The sequence below is a fragment of the Watersipora subatra genome, chromosome 4, assembly GCF_963576615.1.
Source record: "Watersipora subatra chromosome 4, tzWatSuba1.1, whole genome shotgun sequence".
In the NCBI taxonomy this organism is placed as follows: domain Eukaryota; kingdom Metazoa; phylum Bryozoa; class Gymnolaemata; order Cheilostomatida; family Watersiporidae; genus Watersipora; species Watersipora subatra.
Window position 1 is genome coordinate 34471917 of NC_088711.1, and position 21092 is coordinate 34493008.

General features: G+C 34.8%; 2 protein-coding genes across 3 annotated transcripts in view; both read right to left on the minus strand.

Moving 5' to 3' along the window:
* LOC137393544 (uncharacterized) overlaps positions 1 to 18809 on the minus strand; it is a 46611-nt gene extending 27802 nt beyond the window's left edge. For both annotated transcript variants that reach the window (XM_068080140.1, XM_068080139.1), the window contains exons 1-2: positions 18752 to 18809; positions 1444 to 1551 (exon numbers count right to left, since the gene is read on the minus strand). The gene's annotated coding sequence lies outside the window, so the exon portion shown is untranslated. The remainder of the gene's footprint in view (positions 1 to 1443; positions 1552 to 18751) is intronic.
* LOC137394180 (tigger transposable element-derived protein 6-like) lies at positions 1480 to 20772 on the minus strand. The gene is made up of 4 exons (XM_068080900.1): positions 20714 to 20772; positions 10883 to 11748; positions 10567 to 10739; positions 1480 to 1551 (listed from the first exon to the last, which is right to left on the minus strand). Exons 1-4 carry the CDS (start codon positions 20770 to 20772, stop codon positions 1480 to 1482), a joined length of 1170 nt encoding a protein of 389 aa, XP_067937001.1.
* Positions 20773 to 21092: the final 320 nt, after the last annotated feature.

The following is a 21092-nucleotide window of genomic DNA, read 5'->3' on the forward strand; positions in this document are numbered from 1 at the left end:
TAAAAGGCTAAAACAGCTAGAATTCGATGCTATTTTCGCCCATATAAGCCGTTGAATAAGATCATTTTTTAGAAAGCTCAGATTCGAGCGGGTGCTTTATTCGTGACGTGTATTATAGTGATAGATGTAAAGAGTACACGAGCGATAAATATAAGATGTTTTCTTTAGCCAATCATCAGCACGAAATTTTTTATATAAGTCATGATAAATGTTATCGGTCGTAAAATGCGTTGTCTGTGATATCGAAGTTAGCGATTCTACTCAATTACTAGATCGTGCATCGACATCGATATTTACTGAATTAATTAATATTGTTAATTTACTGAGTTACTGCATCGGCACATTTTATTGATAAACAACAGAATTGCAATAATGCTTCTGATTCCTGCGAAGGTGACTCAAGAGTTTTCTGGGCATCAGGGGGTTAAAGTTTGGGGCAGAGAGCTTACGGTTAGAGCTGACAGGCATCAGCAGCGTTATGCTACAGAGGAAGATAGGAGAATGGAGGTAAATTAATCTTTAACCTCAAGTCTCCTATATAGATATATATATAGTATATATATATATATATACTGTTGTGTTTACAATCAGATTATATTTCCCTGTTTGAGACCTTAATATGACTTCCCGAGCAGCGTGCGTAATATGGATAGATGCACGATGAGTTCTTGCAACAAAATAAACGATGTTGATTGCTAGATTGACGGCTTCTTAATTAATCTATAGCATCTAGAAATATAATGGCTTAGATTAATGAACAAGTGCTAAATATATTAAAGGTAATAATTTTAGTACTCATGAATACATTTACTAATTAATAAATTATAACTTTTTGCTGTCACGAATCATCATTTCTTAACTTTTTCATCGTTTCACTTAGCTACAATATTTTCTTCAAATTTTCTTAGGCAGTTGTAGCTAGCAAATTAAATTTCTGATTAAAATTTTTTCACTTCCCACTTGGAGAAAGTTAAGAAAATCCATTCATCGATGCTCATCTTTAACTCCCAGAAACAAAGCTTTGAATTGTTGGCTTGGCGTAATTATACTTTTATTAAACATTTATTCATCTTTAAAATTAAACTCGTAATCTATCCAACTCCCAATTTGAAAGCTTTCAGGTTTCAACCTTTACATGTATTTATAATTTATACAAATATTATTTTCAAGTTTTGTGGAGGCTTGAAATGGATTACGGCATTTATTTGGTAAAATGCTTTTTTACTTATACAATGGTCTCCATTAATTTTGTTAATTTCCGTTAAACGTGTATGTACAGATTCTATTGTACAGCCAACCAGGTTACATTTGATGGCACAATAGAGCAAGGATAAATCTAGTGCAACTAAATAACTCAACTAGTGAATTTTACATTCTTCTCATCAACTATGAAGTATACCAAATAGCCATATCTTTAAGAATATAAACGGCCAACTTGCTTACTTGAACTTGAGTCAGTCGCTATCGTTACTACTATGGTTACTGAGACGGCTGAGAGGAATCGCAAAAGCCAGACAAACAGGTCCAACCAGGTGACTTCAGTTTGGATTCCTAAGATGAAAGTTACAGTTATTGTTATCGACAAAAGTTCGAAGCAAAGTATTGAAAACTAACTGTTTGGCAATCAGTTCAGCAATGTAGTGGTCAAAACTTTTAAATTTGCTACTAGAATTGCTCTGCGTCAAAAGTTGCAACTGCAAGATAGCGTTGAAAACTACAGTAAACTTATATGAATAGAAAAATAAGCACGTGAAAAATAAATATAGCCAAGATTATGGCATCACAATACCAGTAGCAATCTAATGTTTTCATCATTGCAAAGTTTAAAAAATTTTCGAGTAAATATTTTGAGCATCATTTTCTGCTAAAAAGTATGCTAGCTTGCTGAATAATTAATCAAAATTGAAATTATATTGAATTTTTGAATGATTGTTTCAGTAAAAGTACCCGAAAAAAGACGATAATACTCAACAAGTATGATTTTAGTCATTAACAGACATGAGTAATCCCTCAATAAAATATTTAGAGTTTGTATAAGAAGCTCACTAGATCTTCGTTAACACAAAATATTGTGATATCAATTTTTGAACACAAGAAAATAGCATAGTTGGGCGTAATGTTAAATGAATAACTCTTTAATGCAGATCATCTTTTGTCAAGCTTCTAGTCAATTGGTTGGTACATCAATGTAGATTGTAACAAAACATGTAACCATTATTTTTTTCAATGGAATCAGTATTAGACAGATTGTGTTTAAACATTAAAAGAAAATTTCAACATACGCGTGCATTAAAATTGAAAGTTTACAATAATGCATCAGAACAGTTTTGGAATTTTTCTAAAGGAAAATTGCTAAAGAACTAACTAAATTTGTATGGAATTGATACTTAAAGAATAGAGAAAGCATAATTTTATTATGCTTTATTAGTTATCTTGAGGTGTTGACTGATGTTCTAAAAAAAGAATCAAGGAGATTGACCCACTAGAAGCTGAGATATAGACAGCCAAACACAGGTCTACCTAATAAAGAATCAGAGGAAAACCCTTCGAAAATCCCGAAAACTGTGACGTATGAAATCGACTTAATGGTCATGTGCCGGAGTTGCGCACCCTTACCGCCGTTATGTATAATGATTGTTTTGGCTACGAGATGTGAAACGCTTCTCGCGATAGTAAATAATTTACATACTAGCTCTGGTTTCTCAGGAAAATCATCCAAACATTGTGTGGTAAAGGCATTTGCCCACAACTCCTCACCATGATTTTTTAAAGCAGAAGAGCAGATTTTGACTATTGTGCTTTAAATTTTATCTCGATCTCCACGGATATGCTCCGAAGATCATCTGTTCAACGAACGGCGCGTGTATAGTCTATATGCGATATCCGCGAGTTGCAGTTTGTTTACAATAAGATATAGGAATGGGACTTTTTGTTCCTTCATCATTTTTCTACTGTGTATCTACTGCAGCATTCTTCTACTGTGTATCTACTGCAGCATTCAGTTGATTTTCATGATTATCGTCACTATTAACAGACTGGAAGTTCACTACAGCCATAATCTTAAAAAGACTAACTTGACCGTGCTACTCTTGCTATAAGAAAAGAAAACGATAACTTTTGCTTTGATTTTTCTATTGATCTATTATCTTATCTATGATTATTTTTTATGATTTATATAATATTCATAATGCATATTATACAAAATAATAATATAACTGCGTATATAATAAATGATGTAACTAATATAATTTGTAGAAAATTCCAAATAATAACCGAGATTGATGATTGATTTAATTGATTCTATTTATTAGCTATAGTTAAAAAATCTGAACAACGCTAAAGATGAGTCTGAATAGGGAAGCTAAGTAGGAGAACAACAAAACTGAGCTGAACTAGCAAGATAGCGAAATGTTGCGAAATAATAGATGCGTGTAATTATTTTATGCTAAAACTAATATACACGTCAGAGGGACTGGTTCGGAATTCTAGGAACGATGCTTGTTAGGCCCAATTTGATTGTTCTATACTTCCAGGGATTAAACCAATTAAAACGCCGTGATTGTTATAGGAGAGCGCATTAGTTGGCTTAATTGACCAATGGCACACAAGTCGATTTCATACGTCATATATTGATGATTACCAAAACACTTTTGTTTTTTGGTAGACCTGTGTTTGGCTGGCTATATCTCAGCTTCTGGTTGGTCAATCTCCTTGATTCTTTTTTTACAACATCAGTCAACACCTCAAGATGAATAATAAAGCATAATAATATTATGCTTTCTCTATTCTTTAATTGATATGAACAATTTCAAAAATTTTCAATTCATGAATTGACTAAACGACCACTTATGAGAAAGACTTGATGTGCTAAATTCACATCAAGATGTGCTGAAGATGTGCTAAATTCACATCAACAACTTTCATTGTAAAAAGCGTTTCCAGCTTCACTGCAACAAGTGTGTAGTTGAACAGAGGTCAAATAACGCTGTACAAATTGGGCCACAGAATTGGACTAAAAATCTAGTTTCAAGCCATTTTCTAGTCCCAGGGGTTTCACTCTCTTCTATTCATCCCCAAGGGCTAGTCTGAGATGTTATAAAATGCACCCTTTCCACTGAATTTCACAAATAAAAAACTACTCCTTATCACTTCATAGCCACAGACTAATTGCCCTCTTTTTTGGCGCATGAATACCCTTTCCATTGTGTGGAACTCAATGAGACAGGTTTGGCCCTTATCCACTGCACCAAGCTAAAAAAAACATACCCTTTTTTATGAAAACATTCAAGGGAAGAATGTCTTTTGGCCACCAAAAAACACCCCTAAAACGCGCTTTTTTTCGTTGAGCCCTTTAGCATGAAAGTTGAGAGTGAAACCCCAGGGTTGCTAGTATAACCAGTAAAAATGAACGAAAAATAATCTGCTCAAATTTTACTGCTACCGCTATTGAAAAAAGTAATACTTTATGTTCTGGATTAATGGGCACTGACTTTAGCTTAGACAAGCAAGCGGATTATTGGCAAGCATAAAAGTAACTTTAATTCTAATTGGCTAACCGACTAGCTCTGTGATTGGCCTGTCTCTATAGAGTAAGCTACAAGGGCTGTCAAAAAATTCATTTGTAGGCTTGCCATAGAAAAGAGCAGTTAGGCAGCGACTTCTATAACATTTGCAAGTATGACTCTTACATGTTGATTTTTACCAAAACCCAATTTAAATTTGTTTCCTTACTCCTTTATATGATGATACTTGGAATTCCTATCTACTATGCAATATTACTGCCACTCATGCAATACGTTAAATGATCAAAAATAGCAAAATTAGAAATATCATGTATTCATATACTAAATGCAGTTTAACTTAAATTATCTTTTTGTATTAACTGTATTTAAACAAGCCTAAGAAAAACATAATCAAAGTTTGCACTCAAGTAGCAACAAACTTTGCAGACGCTCAAATATTGTGATATTGTAATAGCGATATGATATTGCTTGATAGGAAAGGCGGTGGCAAATAACTCCTTCATACTGACTCCTTAACAATGGAAGCTTGAAAAATTAAATTAGTATTGTTTTCGGAATAGTTATTATACTATCCAAAACCAAAGTCTACAAATATATATATATGTACATATAATTTATATATATATCTACATATATATATATAGTACTTTACTGGTAATAATTTCATTTCAAAAAGAAATATTTTTCAAATTAGGCCATACAACAATAGTAGATCACAACAACAACAAAAAAACAACAGCCATTAAAATCGAATAAATAGTTAGACGATAGCGTTTAAAATAGAGTTGCCCCGATTTCAATATTGGAATCGGTGCCGATATGGGTGTTAAGTATCTGAATCGGTATCGGCCGATCTTTTCCTAAAAAATCGAAAACTTCAGATACTTTTGGCAGATCAACTATTTAGCAGAAAACCGTATTTTAGCCTGCTACACTAATAACAAAACATCAGCTGCAAGTTCCTTACTTTTACCTAATGAATTCCAGGCCTGTTACACAATCTATTTCATGTCTATAGCCTAATAAATATCAACACAGCTGAGGAATATTTTGGCTTTAGTCAGAACGTAATCACCAAGTGCGGTATTTCCCAATTACAGCGATATGATTTATTGCAGCCAATCACGAACAAGAGACCAATGATGGAAAACAAGAATGCAGTGTAATATTTCTATGTACTAGCATTACGAAAGTAATTTGAGCAGTCGATGCATAAAGTTATCTATCTCTCTTGATCCTGATGATATGATGTATCGTTTGCATCGCATAAAATAACCTCAGTGGCTTATCGGTATTTAGCCTGTCCTCCATCATCTGTGGCAAGAGAACCCTTCTTCAGTACGACTGGCTACATCGCTAGTGATGGAAGATAAGGACGTCTCACTGGGATAATTGAATCACTAACGGTAATTTGGAGAAACGTTTATTTGCTCTAAACTTGTTCAGGTGCATCAGTTTGTTTAGCAGTAGAAGACAGACTTCATTATCACAGAGAAAGCTGTACCACTAACAGTAAGTACCATTATTAATAGCAGATTCCAAGAAACATGGACTGTTTTGTTACTAGATGCACGGTATGTCAGTATGTGAATATACATTTATATACGAGACATGTATATCTTTTTTCCATAAATACAAACAAAAAAATACATCAATATTTATATTTTCTTTGCATTATATTTGTATAATAAAATTAACAATTATCTATGCAACACAAAAGATCTGAATCAGATTATTTTTCAATAAGAATCGGTATATCGAATCGGTATCTGAATCGGCTGGTGAAGTTAGAATCGGGGCATCTCTAGTTTAAAATGCCTTTCTCTGCTAAGAGAACATTGCGAAACGTTTTTATTTTAACGTATACCGGATATATCATATAACGGATAACTCGCCATGGCAAGTTCAGCAATGTATATTTTTTAATAACCTATATAATCAGTACACAAATCGCCAAATTTTAAGTTTGAGATAAATTATTGTCGATATCGTTAGCCCTAACGAAAAAGACGAATAAGCATCGCGTTGCATATAGTTAGGTCCCAAAATATTTTTGAACAGAAGCAACATAACTCGTGGACTCAAAACTAAAATAACTAGCACGCGCATGGGGTATGCGGCAGATTGGAAAAAACCACGGTTTTTATGATTTTACTAACGTTTTTGCAATTTTAAGTCTAATTAACATCACTTACTATAGCTGTATGATTGAGTACTGAACATACATATGTGGAATCATATGTTAAAGATGGTACTATGGGAGTTGTTATGGGAAAAAAGAGAGAAAACATATGGAAATTTCGGAATGAGTCTTTAATCAAACATGATCAATGAAATACAGAGCAGAAATCTTATGGCATAAAGTGAATATTTTACATACAGTTCTATGTATAAGTAGAAATTTTAACCCAAGTGATTAGTCGTGTGGTAGTGTAGAGCAGAGCATAATGCAGATGCATTGCTAGTGTTTGGAGCAGTGGAAGATGGCTCAACTTCAAGTTCAACCTCAACTTCAACTTCTATCACCTGAATACTAGCATCACTGTCTAAGTTAGTGTTGTCAGCTTGACATTTTGCTACTTGAGCTTTAAGCCTATCTGCATGACCTCGCGTTACGACAGCACACCTATTACATTTTGCCTTAGAACCTTTGCCTTTTGCAGTTCGAGTGAAAAACTGTCAAATGGAATCCTGTGTGAGAAGCGTGTTGGAAATTTGAAACACAACTTCAACTTTTAAAAACACAAAAAGCTTGATAAACTGAATTCTCACAATCCAACTACGTTGGCTTGTGCCCAATAAATGAAACATTGGTTTGCAAACTTGAAACCTTTGCCCAAAAGGAATTTATTGTTTTAATTTTTAAGTAGAAGTAATCTTTTCTCACTAGCCAGACTTGAGAAAATAATCATTCATTATTAGAGACGATGGTTGGATTAGTATATTTCACATGGTTTTTCTATTTCATCATTAAAGAGGTCATTATATCACTTGATAAAACCAATTGAAAATGAAGTTCACTAATTTACTGTTGTGCTAGGATTTCATGTAGTTTCAACTTGAGCTCTGCCATCAATTTACTAATGTGTCCTAAATAAACTTCCACAGCTGATAATTACATATAATTGCATTTCTATCGCACATAAACCACTATGAGCTTAAAATATTATGTTTTTCAAAAAAGTAATGAAAAAACTGACAAAACCATAAAAACCGGTTTTTTGGCTGGTTTAATCCGAGCCAACCCTGGTATGCGGTATATGATAACATGACTGATCGCTATGTTGTTTTGGTTCAGTGGTAGAGCGTCTGTGCGAATAAGGACCTTGTCAGTGCATTCGTCTTCAGTTCAACTCAATCAGAATGCAGAATTCTAATACCAAGATTTTAAGATCTATAGCTGGAGGGACACGCATATCCACATAGTTTGAGAAATATAAATATACAGGCAAACATGGATAACTCGAACTTGACTGGGCTGAGCGAAAGTGTTCAAGTTATCAGAGCGTTCAAGTTATCAGAGCACTGTCACAAGTATTTATTTATTTATTAGTAGATACATGTACATATACAAACTATAATATAAACCAAAAGCATAAATGGCTTGTTTCAAATTAAATGCTTCTAATGTAAAGTTTAAAACTTTTTTATCAAAAAGTATAAAGACTTTTCCATCACTTGAGATTGGTTTGTTGTTTGAAGTGATGTTATTGCCAGGATGTTTTTAGATTAAAATTAGCAAAACTTGATCGTTGTTAAAATGCTCAGAAGAAAAGACATCTTTTTCTTTGGAGCGTCTTAACCAAGATCAATTTTGCCGATTTCTCTTGAAGTTTATGCGAAGGTTACCTCACTTTTCCTTGCCTCCGAAGGGCTCATCGCTAAGCGGATGTTTGGTAAAAGTCAAATTTTACCAACCCTTTAGAAAAGACGTTGACAAAAAATATTTTGCCGATGGTGGTAATAACGACCCCTATAAATTACGAAAAGTTGAGGTTTATCTCTATGACTAAGAATAAAGTGATTTTTTAAAGCGATAACAACCGTTTCGGTAGCCGCTGGGCAAAAAACTGTTCGAGTTAACAGAATTGAGGTCGAGTTATCTAAAGCAATTTATCATTACGTGGGAACGGACCAAAGAAACCGTTCGAGTTAACCATGTGTTCGAGCTATCCGAGGGCCAGTTATCCATGTTTGACTGTATATATATATACAGTCAAACATGGATAACTCGTCGACGGATAGCTCGAACACATGGTTAATTCAAACATTTCCTTTGATCCGTTCCCACGTAATGATAATCTGCTATAGATAACTCGAACTCAACACTGTTAATTCGAACTGTTTTTTTGCCCAACGGCTACCGAAACGGTTGTTATCGCTTTAGAAAATCACTTTATTCAAAGCCATAGAGGTAAACTTCATCTTTTCGTAATTCATAAGCGTCGTTATTACCACCATCAGCAAAATATTCTTGTCAACGACTTTTCTAAAAGTTTGGTGAAATTTGATTTATACTGCGATACGATGAATAGCACGGGCTAGCCGGGTCACGGGCGCAAGGATTTTCGCCACGCACATACAAAACAAAAATCGCATGTTGTTTTGTATGTGCGTGGCGAAAATTCTTGAGTGCGTGACCCGGCTAGTCCGTGATGAATAGTTTTCCGACGTTGATTCCGTGTTGAATCAACGTCGGAATGTTGAATGTTTAAAACGTCTTAAAAATGTTGTAATTAAACGTATACGTTGTCTGAGCTACAAAAAACTATTCACCGTTTGACCTAAACACAGGATACGTGTGTACATTCAATAAGTATGTATTAAAAAAGCGTGAGTGATATACAATGTACCGTAAAACCTCGTAAAACTTCTAATTGAACTGCCTCGGAGTGTTGCTCTTAACGAATCCCAGGTAAAGTAAGGTAATCTGCATAAACTTCAAGAAAAAACGGCAAAATTGATCGTGGGTAAAACCCCAAAAGAAAAAAATGTCTTTTCTTTTGAGCATTTCAACAACGATCAAGTTTTGCCAATGTCAATCTGAAAAACGTCCTGGCAATAACATCACCTCAAACAACAAACCAATCTCAAGTGATAGAAAAATCTCTATACTTTTTCATGAAAACGTTTTAAACTTTACATTAGAAGCATTTAATTTGAAACAAGCCATTTGTGCTTTTGATTTATATTATAGTTTGTATATGTACATGTATCTACTAATAAATAAGTAAATACATGGACTTGTGACAGTGCTCTGATAACTTGAACGCTCTGATAATTCGAACACTTTTGCTCGGTCCCTTGAAGTTCGAGTTATCCATGTTTGACTGTATAATATATATATAGAGTTTCACTGTATATATAGACATATACAGTGAAACATGGATAACTCAAACTTCACGGGACCGAGCCAAAGTGTTTGAGTTATCAGAGCGTTCAAGTTATCAGAGCACAGTCACAAGTGAATGTATTTATCAGTAGATACATATACAAACTACATGTATATATAAAACTAAAGTATAGGTTGTTTGTTGTAAGTTAAAGGGCATCTGATGTAGAGTTTTAAAGTATTTATCAGAAAGTATAGATATTTTTATACACTTGAGATTTGTGTGTTGTTTTAGGTGATGTGATTGCCAGAACTTTTTCAGATTAAAATTGGCAAAACCTAATCGCGGTTAAAACGCTCAGAAGACATTTTTTCTTCTGAGTGTTTTACTCGAGATCAATTTTGCCAATTTTAATCTTAAAACGTCTTGTCAGTCACATCACCTAAAACTGCAAATAAATCTCAGCCCAATAGAAAAATATCTATTCTTTCTGATAATTTTTAAAACTGGACATAAGTAAACATTTATGACCAATGCAAAAAAGCATGCTTTACATCTGGTCAGTTGTTTCATTTAAAAAACTTATCGAGTGTATTCTGTGACAAGGTATTTTTTTGACAAAGATCAACAGTGTGACTTATTGTAGAAATAGATTTTAAACAGTTATTATAGTCCTTGCACTCTCTCGTATCTATAAAATGTCTGAGGACATCTAAAGCGTTGTTTGCATCAGCCAAGGTAGGTGGATCAGGTTCAACAACTTCAGCCTCATCCTCTCTATCGGACTCATCGAGAGTACCACAATATGTCACGGACTGCACAATCTCTGCATCACTCAAATTCTCAGCAACAGTAATGTCTGCATCAACCACTAAAAGCTCATCTGCAAAACCAAACTTGAATTTAAGCTAAAGTAACACTATTTTTAAAACATTTGTTAGGCACCTTAGACAGTCATAAATTTAGCCCTTTATCGGGTCGAGTTCATAATAATGTAACAGCATTGGCTATTTCAAGATTACTTACTTGCTGTCACATTTGATGTAAAATCTATGGTGTGTAGTAGAAGATTTAGATTTCTCACAGTGTCACCTTCTTCATTATCATCAGCAGTTGAAGTCGCATCTGTTTGATCAAGGTTGGTATGACCAAACCCGTGGAGAAAACAGTTAGCAATAATTTCTTTTGTGACACGGCTCCATGCTCTGTCCACCCAGCGTATTGCTTGCAAAACATTGATAGAAGCATCTGGCTTCTTTCCATGAGTGTCAATGTAATCAACAGTGAATTGCAAAACTTGCTGACGATAGTAAGATTTAAAAGTTCGAATGATTCCTTGGTCCATAGGTTGCAGCACGCTTGTGGTATTGGGTGGTGTAAATAGAAGCCTGATTGACATAAGCCCATTCATAGTTGAGTGTGCTGGACAGTTGTCAATGATGAGAAGCACTTTTCTGTTTTCTCTGGTCATCCGGCGATCAAAATCTCTTACCCATGTTTGAAAGATGTCACTCACCATCCAAGCCTTCTTATTGTGGTAATACTGACATGGAAGGTTAGTAACATTTTTAAAACAGCGGGGATTTTTGAACTTTCCTATTACAATAGGAACTTCCTTCTCGGTGCCCGACATATTAGCGCAAAGTGCCACAGTCAGTCTTTCTTTTGACAACTTCCCTCCACTACACTTCTTCCCTTTAAAGTGCAACGTTTTGTCGACCATAAGCTTGTAAAACAACCCGGTTTCGTCCATATTGAATATGTCATCATAAGTGTACGTTTGAAGTAATGGAGTAAGCACCTCTTCTTTCCACTTTTCCACTTCTCCAACATTAACTGCAGCTGACTCTCCAACAACTATCTGACTGCCAATAGAATGCCTTTTCTTCCACCTGTCGATTCAACCGCGAAAAACAGTAGTATCCTTTCCTAAATCCTGTAAAAACTTGTTAGCCTTTTCTAACAAAATTGGCCCATCGATAGGTACGCCTTCACTACGCACTTGTCTAAACCAAGTCAATAATACACCATCCAAATCATCGTGCGACGTTGAACGATCTCTTAGCCTTGATGAATTTTGGTCACATAACGATCTTATTCTTTCTTTTTGTTTAATTCATGTTGACACTGTACTTTTTGGAAGATTTTCTCTTTTTGATAATGCTGATAGCTTTTGTCCTGCTTCGATTTCCTCGAGTACTTTAAGTTTGTCAGAAGGTTTCCACGCTTTTCTTTGCTTACGTGATGCCATCGTAAAGCGGATGTCTGTTGTAGCGGACGCCAAGCCACGAGCCTATTTGTGACATTTTATCTTTATGTATCCGTATATAATCACTGTTACAATATGTATTTTGCATGCTGTGTCTATCTTTATTAAATTTTTATCGCTAATACCTTCTAACGTTTATAGCTTGGCCGTAACTAAGCGAACGTCTTAGCGACCCTATTAATCATTTTTGTACGATTTCTTTTTGGGTTCCATTATACGGTACGGGGGAAATTATACATGTATGTACACTATACGCGTATAAAAAGCGCTTTCGTTAAGAAAGCAGAGTAGTCTCAGCTCCGCGACTAGTAGAAACTCCTTCGAAATAAATTGAACGGAAACCACGTTTGTCAATTCGGCAAAAAACTGTTCAAGTTAACGGTGCCGAGGTCGAGTTTTATAAAGCCATTTATCATTACGTGGGAACGGATCAAGCAAATCCATTTGAGTTAACCATGTGTTCGATATATCCAAGGGCGAGTTATCCATGTTTCGCTATATATATATGTATACGGCGAAATTCGGCTAACTTGAACTTCGCGGGACCGAGAAACAGTGTTCGAGTTATCAGAGCGTTCAAGTTATGAGAACACTGTCACAAGTGCATGTATTTATCAGTACAAATACAAACTATACATAAATCAAAAGCATTGATTGCTTGTTGCAAATTAAGGGGCTTCTTATGTAATGTTTTAACAATTTTTATCAGAAAGTATAAATATTTTCCTATTACTTGAGATTCGTTTGTTAGTTTTAGGTGATGTGGCTGCCAGGACGCTTTCAGATTAAAATAGGCAAAACCTGATCGCGGTTGAAACGCTCAGAAAAAAAGACATTTTTCTTTTAAGCGTTTTAACAAAAGACAGTTTTGCCGATTTTCTTTAAGTTTATCTGAAGGTTACTTGGCTTCTCCTTGCTTACGGAGGGCTATCCACAAGCGGATGTTTGTTAAAATTTGATTTCTTGCAATTTTTGCAAACCTTTAGAAAAATCGTTAACGAAAATATTTTGTCGATAGTGGTAATAATGACGCCTAAGAACTACTGAAAGTTGTTGTTTATCTCTATGGCTTGAAATAAAGTGATATTCTGAGGCGATAACAACCGTCTCGGTAGCCGTTGGGCAAAATCCTGTTCGAGTTAACGAAGTTAAGATCAAGTTATCTAAAGCAATTTATCATTGCGCGGAAACGGACCAAACAAATCCGTTCGATTTAACCATGTGTTCGAGCTATCCAAGGGCGAGTTATCCACGTTTCACTATATATATATATATATATATATGTATATACATATATATACATGTATATATAGATGGTTTACAACTATGATGATAGAAAGGTTACGTTTGGCGAGCAAAACTTATACGCGTTGCATTTGTGCTAAATGCAGCGCGTAAAAGTTTTGCTCTGCCAAAAAACTGTTTGGGCACTAATATCGAATAGTTATGCAGTGCAGAAGAGTGGAGGTCAGAAGACATTTTGGAAGGTATTGGACAACCAGAAGATGTATGTGCCATCGAAAGCAACAAGCAGAACGATGCAAACATTTTTGTTTTAAAAATGTTATTTTTTGTTTCTACATGTGATATCGTTCGTTTATGTCACTTTTTCATGAATATATCTTTGTACCATTTGATAGAGTATCATTAAATAACTTAAAGTTTGCAGATTTATGGCATATTATATGGTGGCATCATGGCAGTAATCTGATCTTACAATTGATCAACACTCATAACTCCTCTTCTATTGCACATAAAAAGCTAGTTTTAGCTCCAAACTGTAGCAAACAACAATAAATGTAATGAGCTTTTATGAAACATTGGTAAATATAGATATAAAATAATATCATCGTAGGTTAATTGCAAGCAATAGATAACTGGTAAAGATGTAACTGGTAAAGATATTTCTCGGTTTCTCAATGCATACTTTTTAGCAGATCTTTCACAAGTTAAAGTAAGGAGGCAAGTTGCCAGATTTCCATAAGATTTCTATAAGCATTCTATAGGATTTAATATTGCTCACCAGGAAAAAGACAGCAAAACATAAGCGACGTTCGCTACGCCCATAAAAGGGCTAAATTCATTTTCCCAGAGTTCTGAGGAGCCATTTGAAAAATACAACGCTAGCTTCTATTTTAACGCTACCTCCAATTGACCGCTATTATAGAGGAAGGGTTGAGAAATAGAGCTCCCTGGCGTTCAATTAGATGTTTTACGGTAACTACAATTACTTACTAGATATGATTTATCTTATGATACTATCAATATGGAGAGAGTAGAAATGACAGTCAGCAAATGCTGTCAGGCAAGAATAAAATTTTTAAGTTTCCTTAAAATACAAAAAAAACTATTGAAAATGTGGCATTCCAGTTATAGGCCAATCACAAAATAGCTGTTACTTAGCTTGAGATTATGTTTAGATCAAGCAGATTCTCTTCAACTCTGAATATGAAAACAAGAAAACTGGAACAACTTGAAGAAATTTGAAATTTTTTATTTGGTTGAGATTATTTTATTCGCACTTCTTAGTAAAAGAGTGAAACCTTGACAGCTTTTACATATAATTGTAGATTCATGACGACCCGAGGCTGGGTCATCAGAATGAAATTGGGATATGACAAAAGCGAAAATAATGTAACTACAAAATATACAATATCGATTATTTGCATACAGAAACATGCCATTTCAGACACTTTTAAGCAGACAAGAATAGAAAGACTTTCAACGCCGTTTTGCATTTGATGTGGAATCTACAATGTACATACATGTATGTTGATTGGAAGCATTCAATATTTACATAGGGAAGATCTGATAATTAAACAAAGCCTGCGACATATTGCTATATAATAAAGCCTTAATGACAAACTACATATCAATGCTGCTTTAGTTTTATTCCTCAAGATTTCACAGATGCAATAGCATTCCAATGGTCATATGTTGGGTTAGTTGATGCCATGATTAGTGGGTCATCCAGTTGTGGCATACTTTTGAAAAAAGATAGCTTCACAAAGTGATGACAGTGTGCCCTTGGATGACTCTGTTATACGATTTTTTTCGCCCCACGATGTAGAACACGCTGATTTTTTTGCCCTCTCTCTACGAAATCAACAAACAGTTTTCTCAAACTTCATATTTGGCAGTCAGTGTGCTGATTATGTCGGAATTGCAAACATGCCGATGTTAGGGATATGCATCCCTCTAACAACGAATGAAACAAATACGATGCTCAATCTCTCTCAGTTTAGTGTTATTCGTTATTGTGAAAATGAAACCGGAAACGGATAAATAATAATATAAATGGAAAAGATACAATGCTTCATTTTGCTACGTTTAGTGTTATTCATTATTAGTTATTGTGAAAACTAAACCAGAAACAGATCGATGATGAAATTTTGCCAATGAAAAAGTTGAAATTCCGTGAAAATAATTAAAAGTACATCCTAAAACGTAGATTTAAGTATGTGTTTAGAAAGCTAAACTCATTTAAATTAAATTTAATATTCATGTTATATGTCTGCTTCAAAAGTAACAACTTCCTATGGTATGTACTACACATATTACATCGTAACCATACATTTTATTGTAATGTTACATTTTATTGCAGATCATAACCACTAAATACAATAAAGTTACTGTAGGTAACTATAGTTACTAAAGTTAAAGATTGACTTGCAACAAAATTCACATTACAGTTATTTGGTATCAAAAGATTCACCATGTCTTACTCTGATGTGTTGTAGGTGCCACATATGTGGAAATGTGATTACAACCTCTTAAAAGCTCAAAAACGAAAAGCCGCTGTAGATTGGAATCTCTTTATTTCGATGACGTAGCCATGAAATTTGGTTATCGTCTTGTCACGTGATGTTCTCCCGTGAATTGAAAGGGCAATAAAAAGCTCAATATAAAGCTTATCGTAGCACTAGTTTATGACAAACACTTCGGGTTTTACCGAAGACCCCATATCAAAAATTGATGCTCGCTACTTTACAGTTTTGTTCCTGTTTGGTCTAATCGGCAAGTCGTAATCTGATCGTGTGACCCAATACTTCGCTATATATAGGCTCTTTTCGATTATCACAAATGACCATCAGGCTTGTCATGATTATCAGACAATAATATGTATTCCTTCAAGCTAAGGCTAAAAAATTAAACGAATTTTTACGGTAAGTTATAAGATATCACAGCTAAAAGTGACAGCATTAAAATGACGATAAAACAGATGCGTAAGAACAATAGACATGGTTTTATTGAACGCGTGAAGCATATTTGTGAAATATTTCGACAAATAAAGTTGCGTGAAAGTGTAAACAGAAACCATCTAACACAGCTACGTCACATTTGAGCAGTTTTGGAAAGAGAATCTAAACTACGGTGGCTCGTGTGGCTGCGATTAACTGTTCGTTTTTGAGCTTTTAAGAGCTTGTAATCACATTCCCACATATTTTGCACCTACAACACGACAGAGTAAGACATGGTGAATCTTTTCATATCAAATAACTGTAATGTGAATTTTGTTGCAAGTCAACCTTTAACATATTTTTTTGGTACCAAGTTTTAATATGTATATAAAATTTTGATGATTTTTGCAAGGCGGTGTTTGCATTAGAATATTTACTATGAGTTTCTATACCCCTCTATACGAAACTTTCACCTCATGATGCCAACACTGGAACAAATTAAAATCATATGGCAAGGGTCCACTACAGTAGGTATTTGAGTAATCTTCAATCGGCTTCAAAAGTATTCAGGTTAAATATTCTTCAACATGATTCAAATAATCTTTAACAAGATTTTCAACGAAATTAGAAAAAGTAGATGGGCTGAGCATTTAAAAATAAACTGTACGTAATATCGAATGAAAAAACAAAAACATTTAGTAATACCTCGACATATGAGCTTAATGTGTTCCAAGACTGAGCTCATAAATATGTCAATTCTTGTATCTCAAATCGATTTATCCACTATAAAATAATTAAGTACAAATTAATCAGTTCCCAACATCTGAAAAACCAACTAGAGCAAGATAATGCGATGAAAAATGTCCATTCAATTTTTCTAATTCACCACCTATACTCACAAAGTAACAAATACTTAGCTAGTGGTTATAATTTGGAAGAAAATGGAACATTTATATGTACAATATTGTATGGAGTTTTAACCTTTGAGATAGACGGCGGCAGCTAACAGTGGTGAGAGAGAGAGACTTGGCGGCAAAAGATTGGATACTCTACAATTTTATGACTAACATAACATAAACTTTGAAATTAACTTAAATGAATTTAGCTAACTAAATATAGACTTACAAATATGTTTTAATCTTCCACCAACCTTAATTCTCATTTTGTGTTTTGCTTTTATTTTTTATTACCTTCTTACGATTGGCTCTTTTTGCCTCATTTTTTTACTCGTTTTTGCTTCACGTTCATCCGGCCTATCTAATTTTTTTTAGACTGATTCAACTTGCATACTCGGTCACTTGGCGGCTGCATCGAGAACCATTTCAAATGCTTGTATCTCAAACTTGTCTCGTGTCTTAAGACAAAAACTTGCTCAGACTTTTCCTTGAATCTCAAATTTCTCATATGCTGAGGCACTCATATGTCTAGGGATGAATGTATATAATTGACAATTTCTAACTCCGTCATCTCTATCACAACCTCTACCTACAGATCATTCACTTCCTTTATCAGCAAGCTACATTTCTATTTGCCCGTTTTTAAAGTAGCAGCAAAATCTCTTTTTTGATAAGTACTTGATTAAATTCTTGAACATAGTTTCATTTTTTGCATGAAATTTTCGAACTCAATGATTTTCTAATGCATTTGCGATATACGCAACAACTTGAAGTAAGAACTGTTGTTCTTCAGACTGCGAAATGAATTCAATAAATTGCTATGTATCTTTACAAGAATCTTTCTTTCAGCATGCAACCGTCTCAACATATGAAGCAAACAGTAATAAACTGCATAAAAAGTTAACTCCGCATGGTGAGGTTTAACTGTACTTTCTTACGATATACCAGTTAAAATCATAAATTGACGATCCAATGTTATTTGTTTTTGCACTAAAACTGAAATTAGACGATAGCACAACTAGTTAAGCTACTAGTTGGTTACCTTGAATCACTGATATGCGACGCCGGCAAACAGCGAGTTCAGCCTAATCTGCCATATGCATAACATCAAATGTTTGATTATAAAATGTTGTTATTGCATTATATGTCTACCAAAAACACAAAATATGGCCTGTACAATATACTGTGAGATAACTGTTTGGGGTGACATTAGGGAACAACAAGCAGAGATAGCGCACATGCTCTTTTCCTTCAAGCGAAATTTCAGCAACAAAGTCCAGCCTTACTACAGTATGACTCCAATAATTGAAAATCTGCTCCTAAATTCGATCTCAAACATTGAAGGGTAGCACTTGTGGAAAAATGGAATCGCAATGACAAATTGGAAACGCTCACAAAAAAATAATAGACTGCTAGCCCTTAAACAAACTAGTACATAAGAAGCTGAGCACATGCCTTAATAATAATATACAAGCTAAGACAAAAACGCAATGCGCTAAAGGGTCAAACATAATTGTTCGCAGTAAATATCGACTCAATAAAGACTTACAGTGCTACTGTGTGATTATCAGTCCGGCTTTCAAATAATACTGTTATTTATTAATGTTATATTGACTTAAGATGATTTAAAGTAACGATCTAGAACGTTGCTTTCACATGAAGGTTCGACCAACCTCATGAAATGCGAAAGATGTAGTGGGTCAACCTTGTTTTAGACTATTAATATCAAACATTTTACTGATCAAATAATGTGTATACAATATAAATGAGCTACTGACTCACGTACAGTTTAAATGCCGATATGCAAACCGACCAATCTTTTCAATGCATCAAACACGCACGCAAACGGTGAAGCATTCTGCTAGTCTCGCTAACCTCAACGAACGAAGCATGCGCGAGTCAGTCTACCAATCAGTAGTTCTTATACGGTAGGTAATAGTCAAGATCGGCGAATAGTGATGAACACCGCCACGTAAAAAGTATAGTGAAAGATTACACCAGATTGGACTAGCTATTGGATATAGCTAGCCCAGTGTCGCCAAGCAGATTTGGCAATGTTGAGTAAAATAGACCGGGTTTCGTTCGTTTAGAAACGTTCCGTAGTTCCAGGTCTTTCTGGATCGTTCTAAAACAAGAGTTATTATTACTCTTATTTCCTAATTTAGTAAAACAAATCAAAACTTTTTGATTTCATAAAGAATCTCTCAAATTATTGAGAGTTAACATGTCAACTGCAGGGTAATGGTTTACCATTCTCAAGTCTAGCCAAAACGGTTTTATTTCATCGTTATATGTATCAGCAATACGTGTACTGTACATGTATAATATACATTGGGCGAAAATGTTTAGTACGTACGAAGTTATCTAATTTGCGTAACTGCCGATGTTAGGAACAGTGTACGTACATGTAGTTATACATGTATGCATGTAGTCTTGTTATGCACCAATGCTCGGGGAGATGGCCATACCAGCGACTGTCTGTTACCGCTTAAATCGGTGGTACATACAGCGATTCGCGTTACTTTTATTGGTTCCATTCTATCGGCGCAGGCACGGAGAAAATGAACTGCGTATCAAATGTTCTATCATACAAACTATTTCAATTTATAAAACGCTAGCATATTAAAGTGGTAAAACATTTTTTATTTTTAAGCCAGCTTAAAATTAAAAAAATTGTACAACTAAGATCTGCAAGTCAGCCAAACCAAAGCCTGGGCAAAAGGCGCTGCGCTGCTTTTGCATCAATTTTCCATCAGGAAATATACAAATTGAAAAGATAAGATATACATTAGAAGTTTATTTTACTAGCTTTAGTTTTGTTTTAGTTTATTATTAAGCAAATTACACAACACAGTTAATCCTTCTGTTAATTATTAGTTGTTACTATTATTAGGACTACTGTTACAAATTAATAGTACTGTATATGCAAACTCAGCTGTGTAGTACTTATCATGATATTGCACGCAGCACCGACCAGGGAGACACCACTCATGCCGTAGTATTAGACTTTGCAAAGGCCTTCGACAAAGTACCTCACCAACTCTTGATGAACAAGTTATCCAGTATATCTAATATAGATGATAAAATTCTTATGTGGATACATGACTTCCTAATGGCCAGAAAACAAAGGGTGGTAGTTGATGGACACAAATCCGATGAACTAGCTGTGACATCTAGAGTTCCACAGGGATCAGTGCTAGGTCCCACACTGTTTTTAGTTTATATTAATGACTTGCCCCAGCAAGTTGACTGCAATATTAGTTTATTTGCAGATGACACCTTGATAGACCAACCCGTAAACTGCCATGCTGATAAACAACGGTTTCAGGTAAACATTAATGCCCTGGAATCATGGGCTAACAAATGGAAAATGCTATTTAATTTATCTAAGTGCTCTGTCATGGTTTTTAATGACAAAAATAACTCTCCCTCAGCTGAATACTTCCTAGACACTGAACAATTAGAAATAGTTGAAGAAACCAAATACCTAGGTGTTATCCTACAATCTAACCTGAAGTTTGACAAACATATAGACTCCAAAGCCAGAAGAGCGAGACAGCAGTTAGGCATGATTAAGCGTGTGCTATATGAGGCTCCTGAGAAGGCCAGACTCTTAGCATATACTAGTCTTTGCAGGCCACATATTGAGTATGCCTCCACTGTGTGGGACCCTTCTACTAAGCTACTACAACATGAACTTGAAATGGTGCAAAACAACGCACTACGTTTTATATGTAAACTGAAAGTAAGAGATAGCATCACCAAAGCTTTAGATACTTTAAATATGCAAACACTATGTGAAAGACGGAAGGTCAGTAGACAAAATCTGCTAATGCGACTCCTCTCCTCTGACCAGAATCACAACTCATTAATTACCACCTATGATGAAT

Bases quoted from the DNA above. Each gene is read 5' to 3' on its own strand.
- LOC137394180 (XM_068080900.1), bottom strand. From the start codon at position 20,772: ATGCCTAACTGCTGTCTCGCTCTTCTGGCTTTGGAGTCTATATGTTTG. The intron at 10,740-10,882 runs GTAAGTAATCTT...TTGGTTTTGCAG, and splicing joins TACATCAAATGTGACAGCAA to ATGAGCTTTTAGTGGTTGAT. The intron at 1,552-10,566 runs GTCCTCAGACAT...CTTTCATCTTAG, and splicing joins ATGCAAACAACGCTTTAGAT to GAATCCAAACTGAAGTCACC.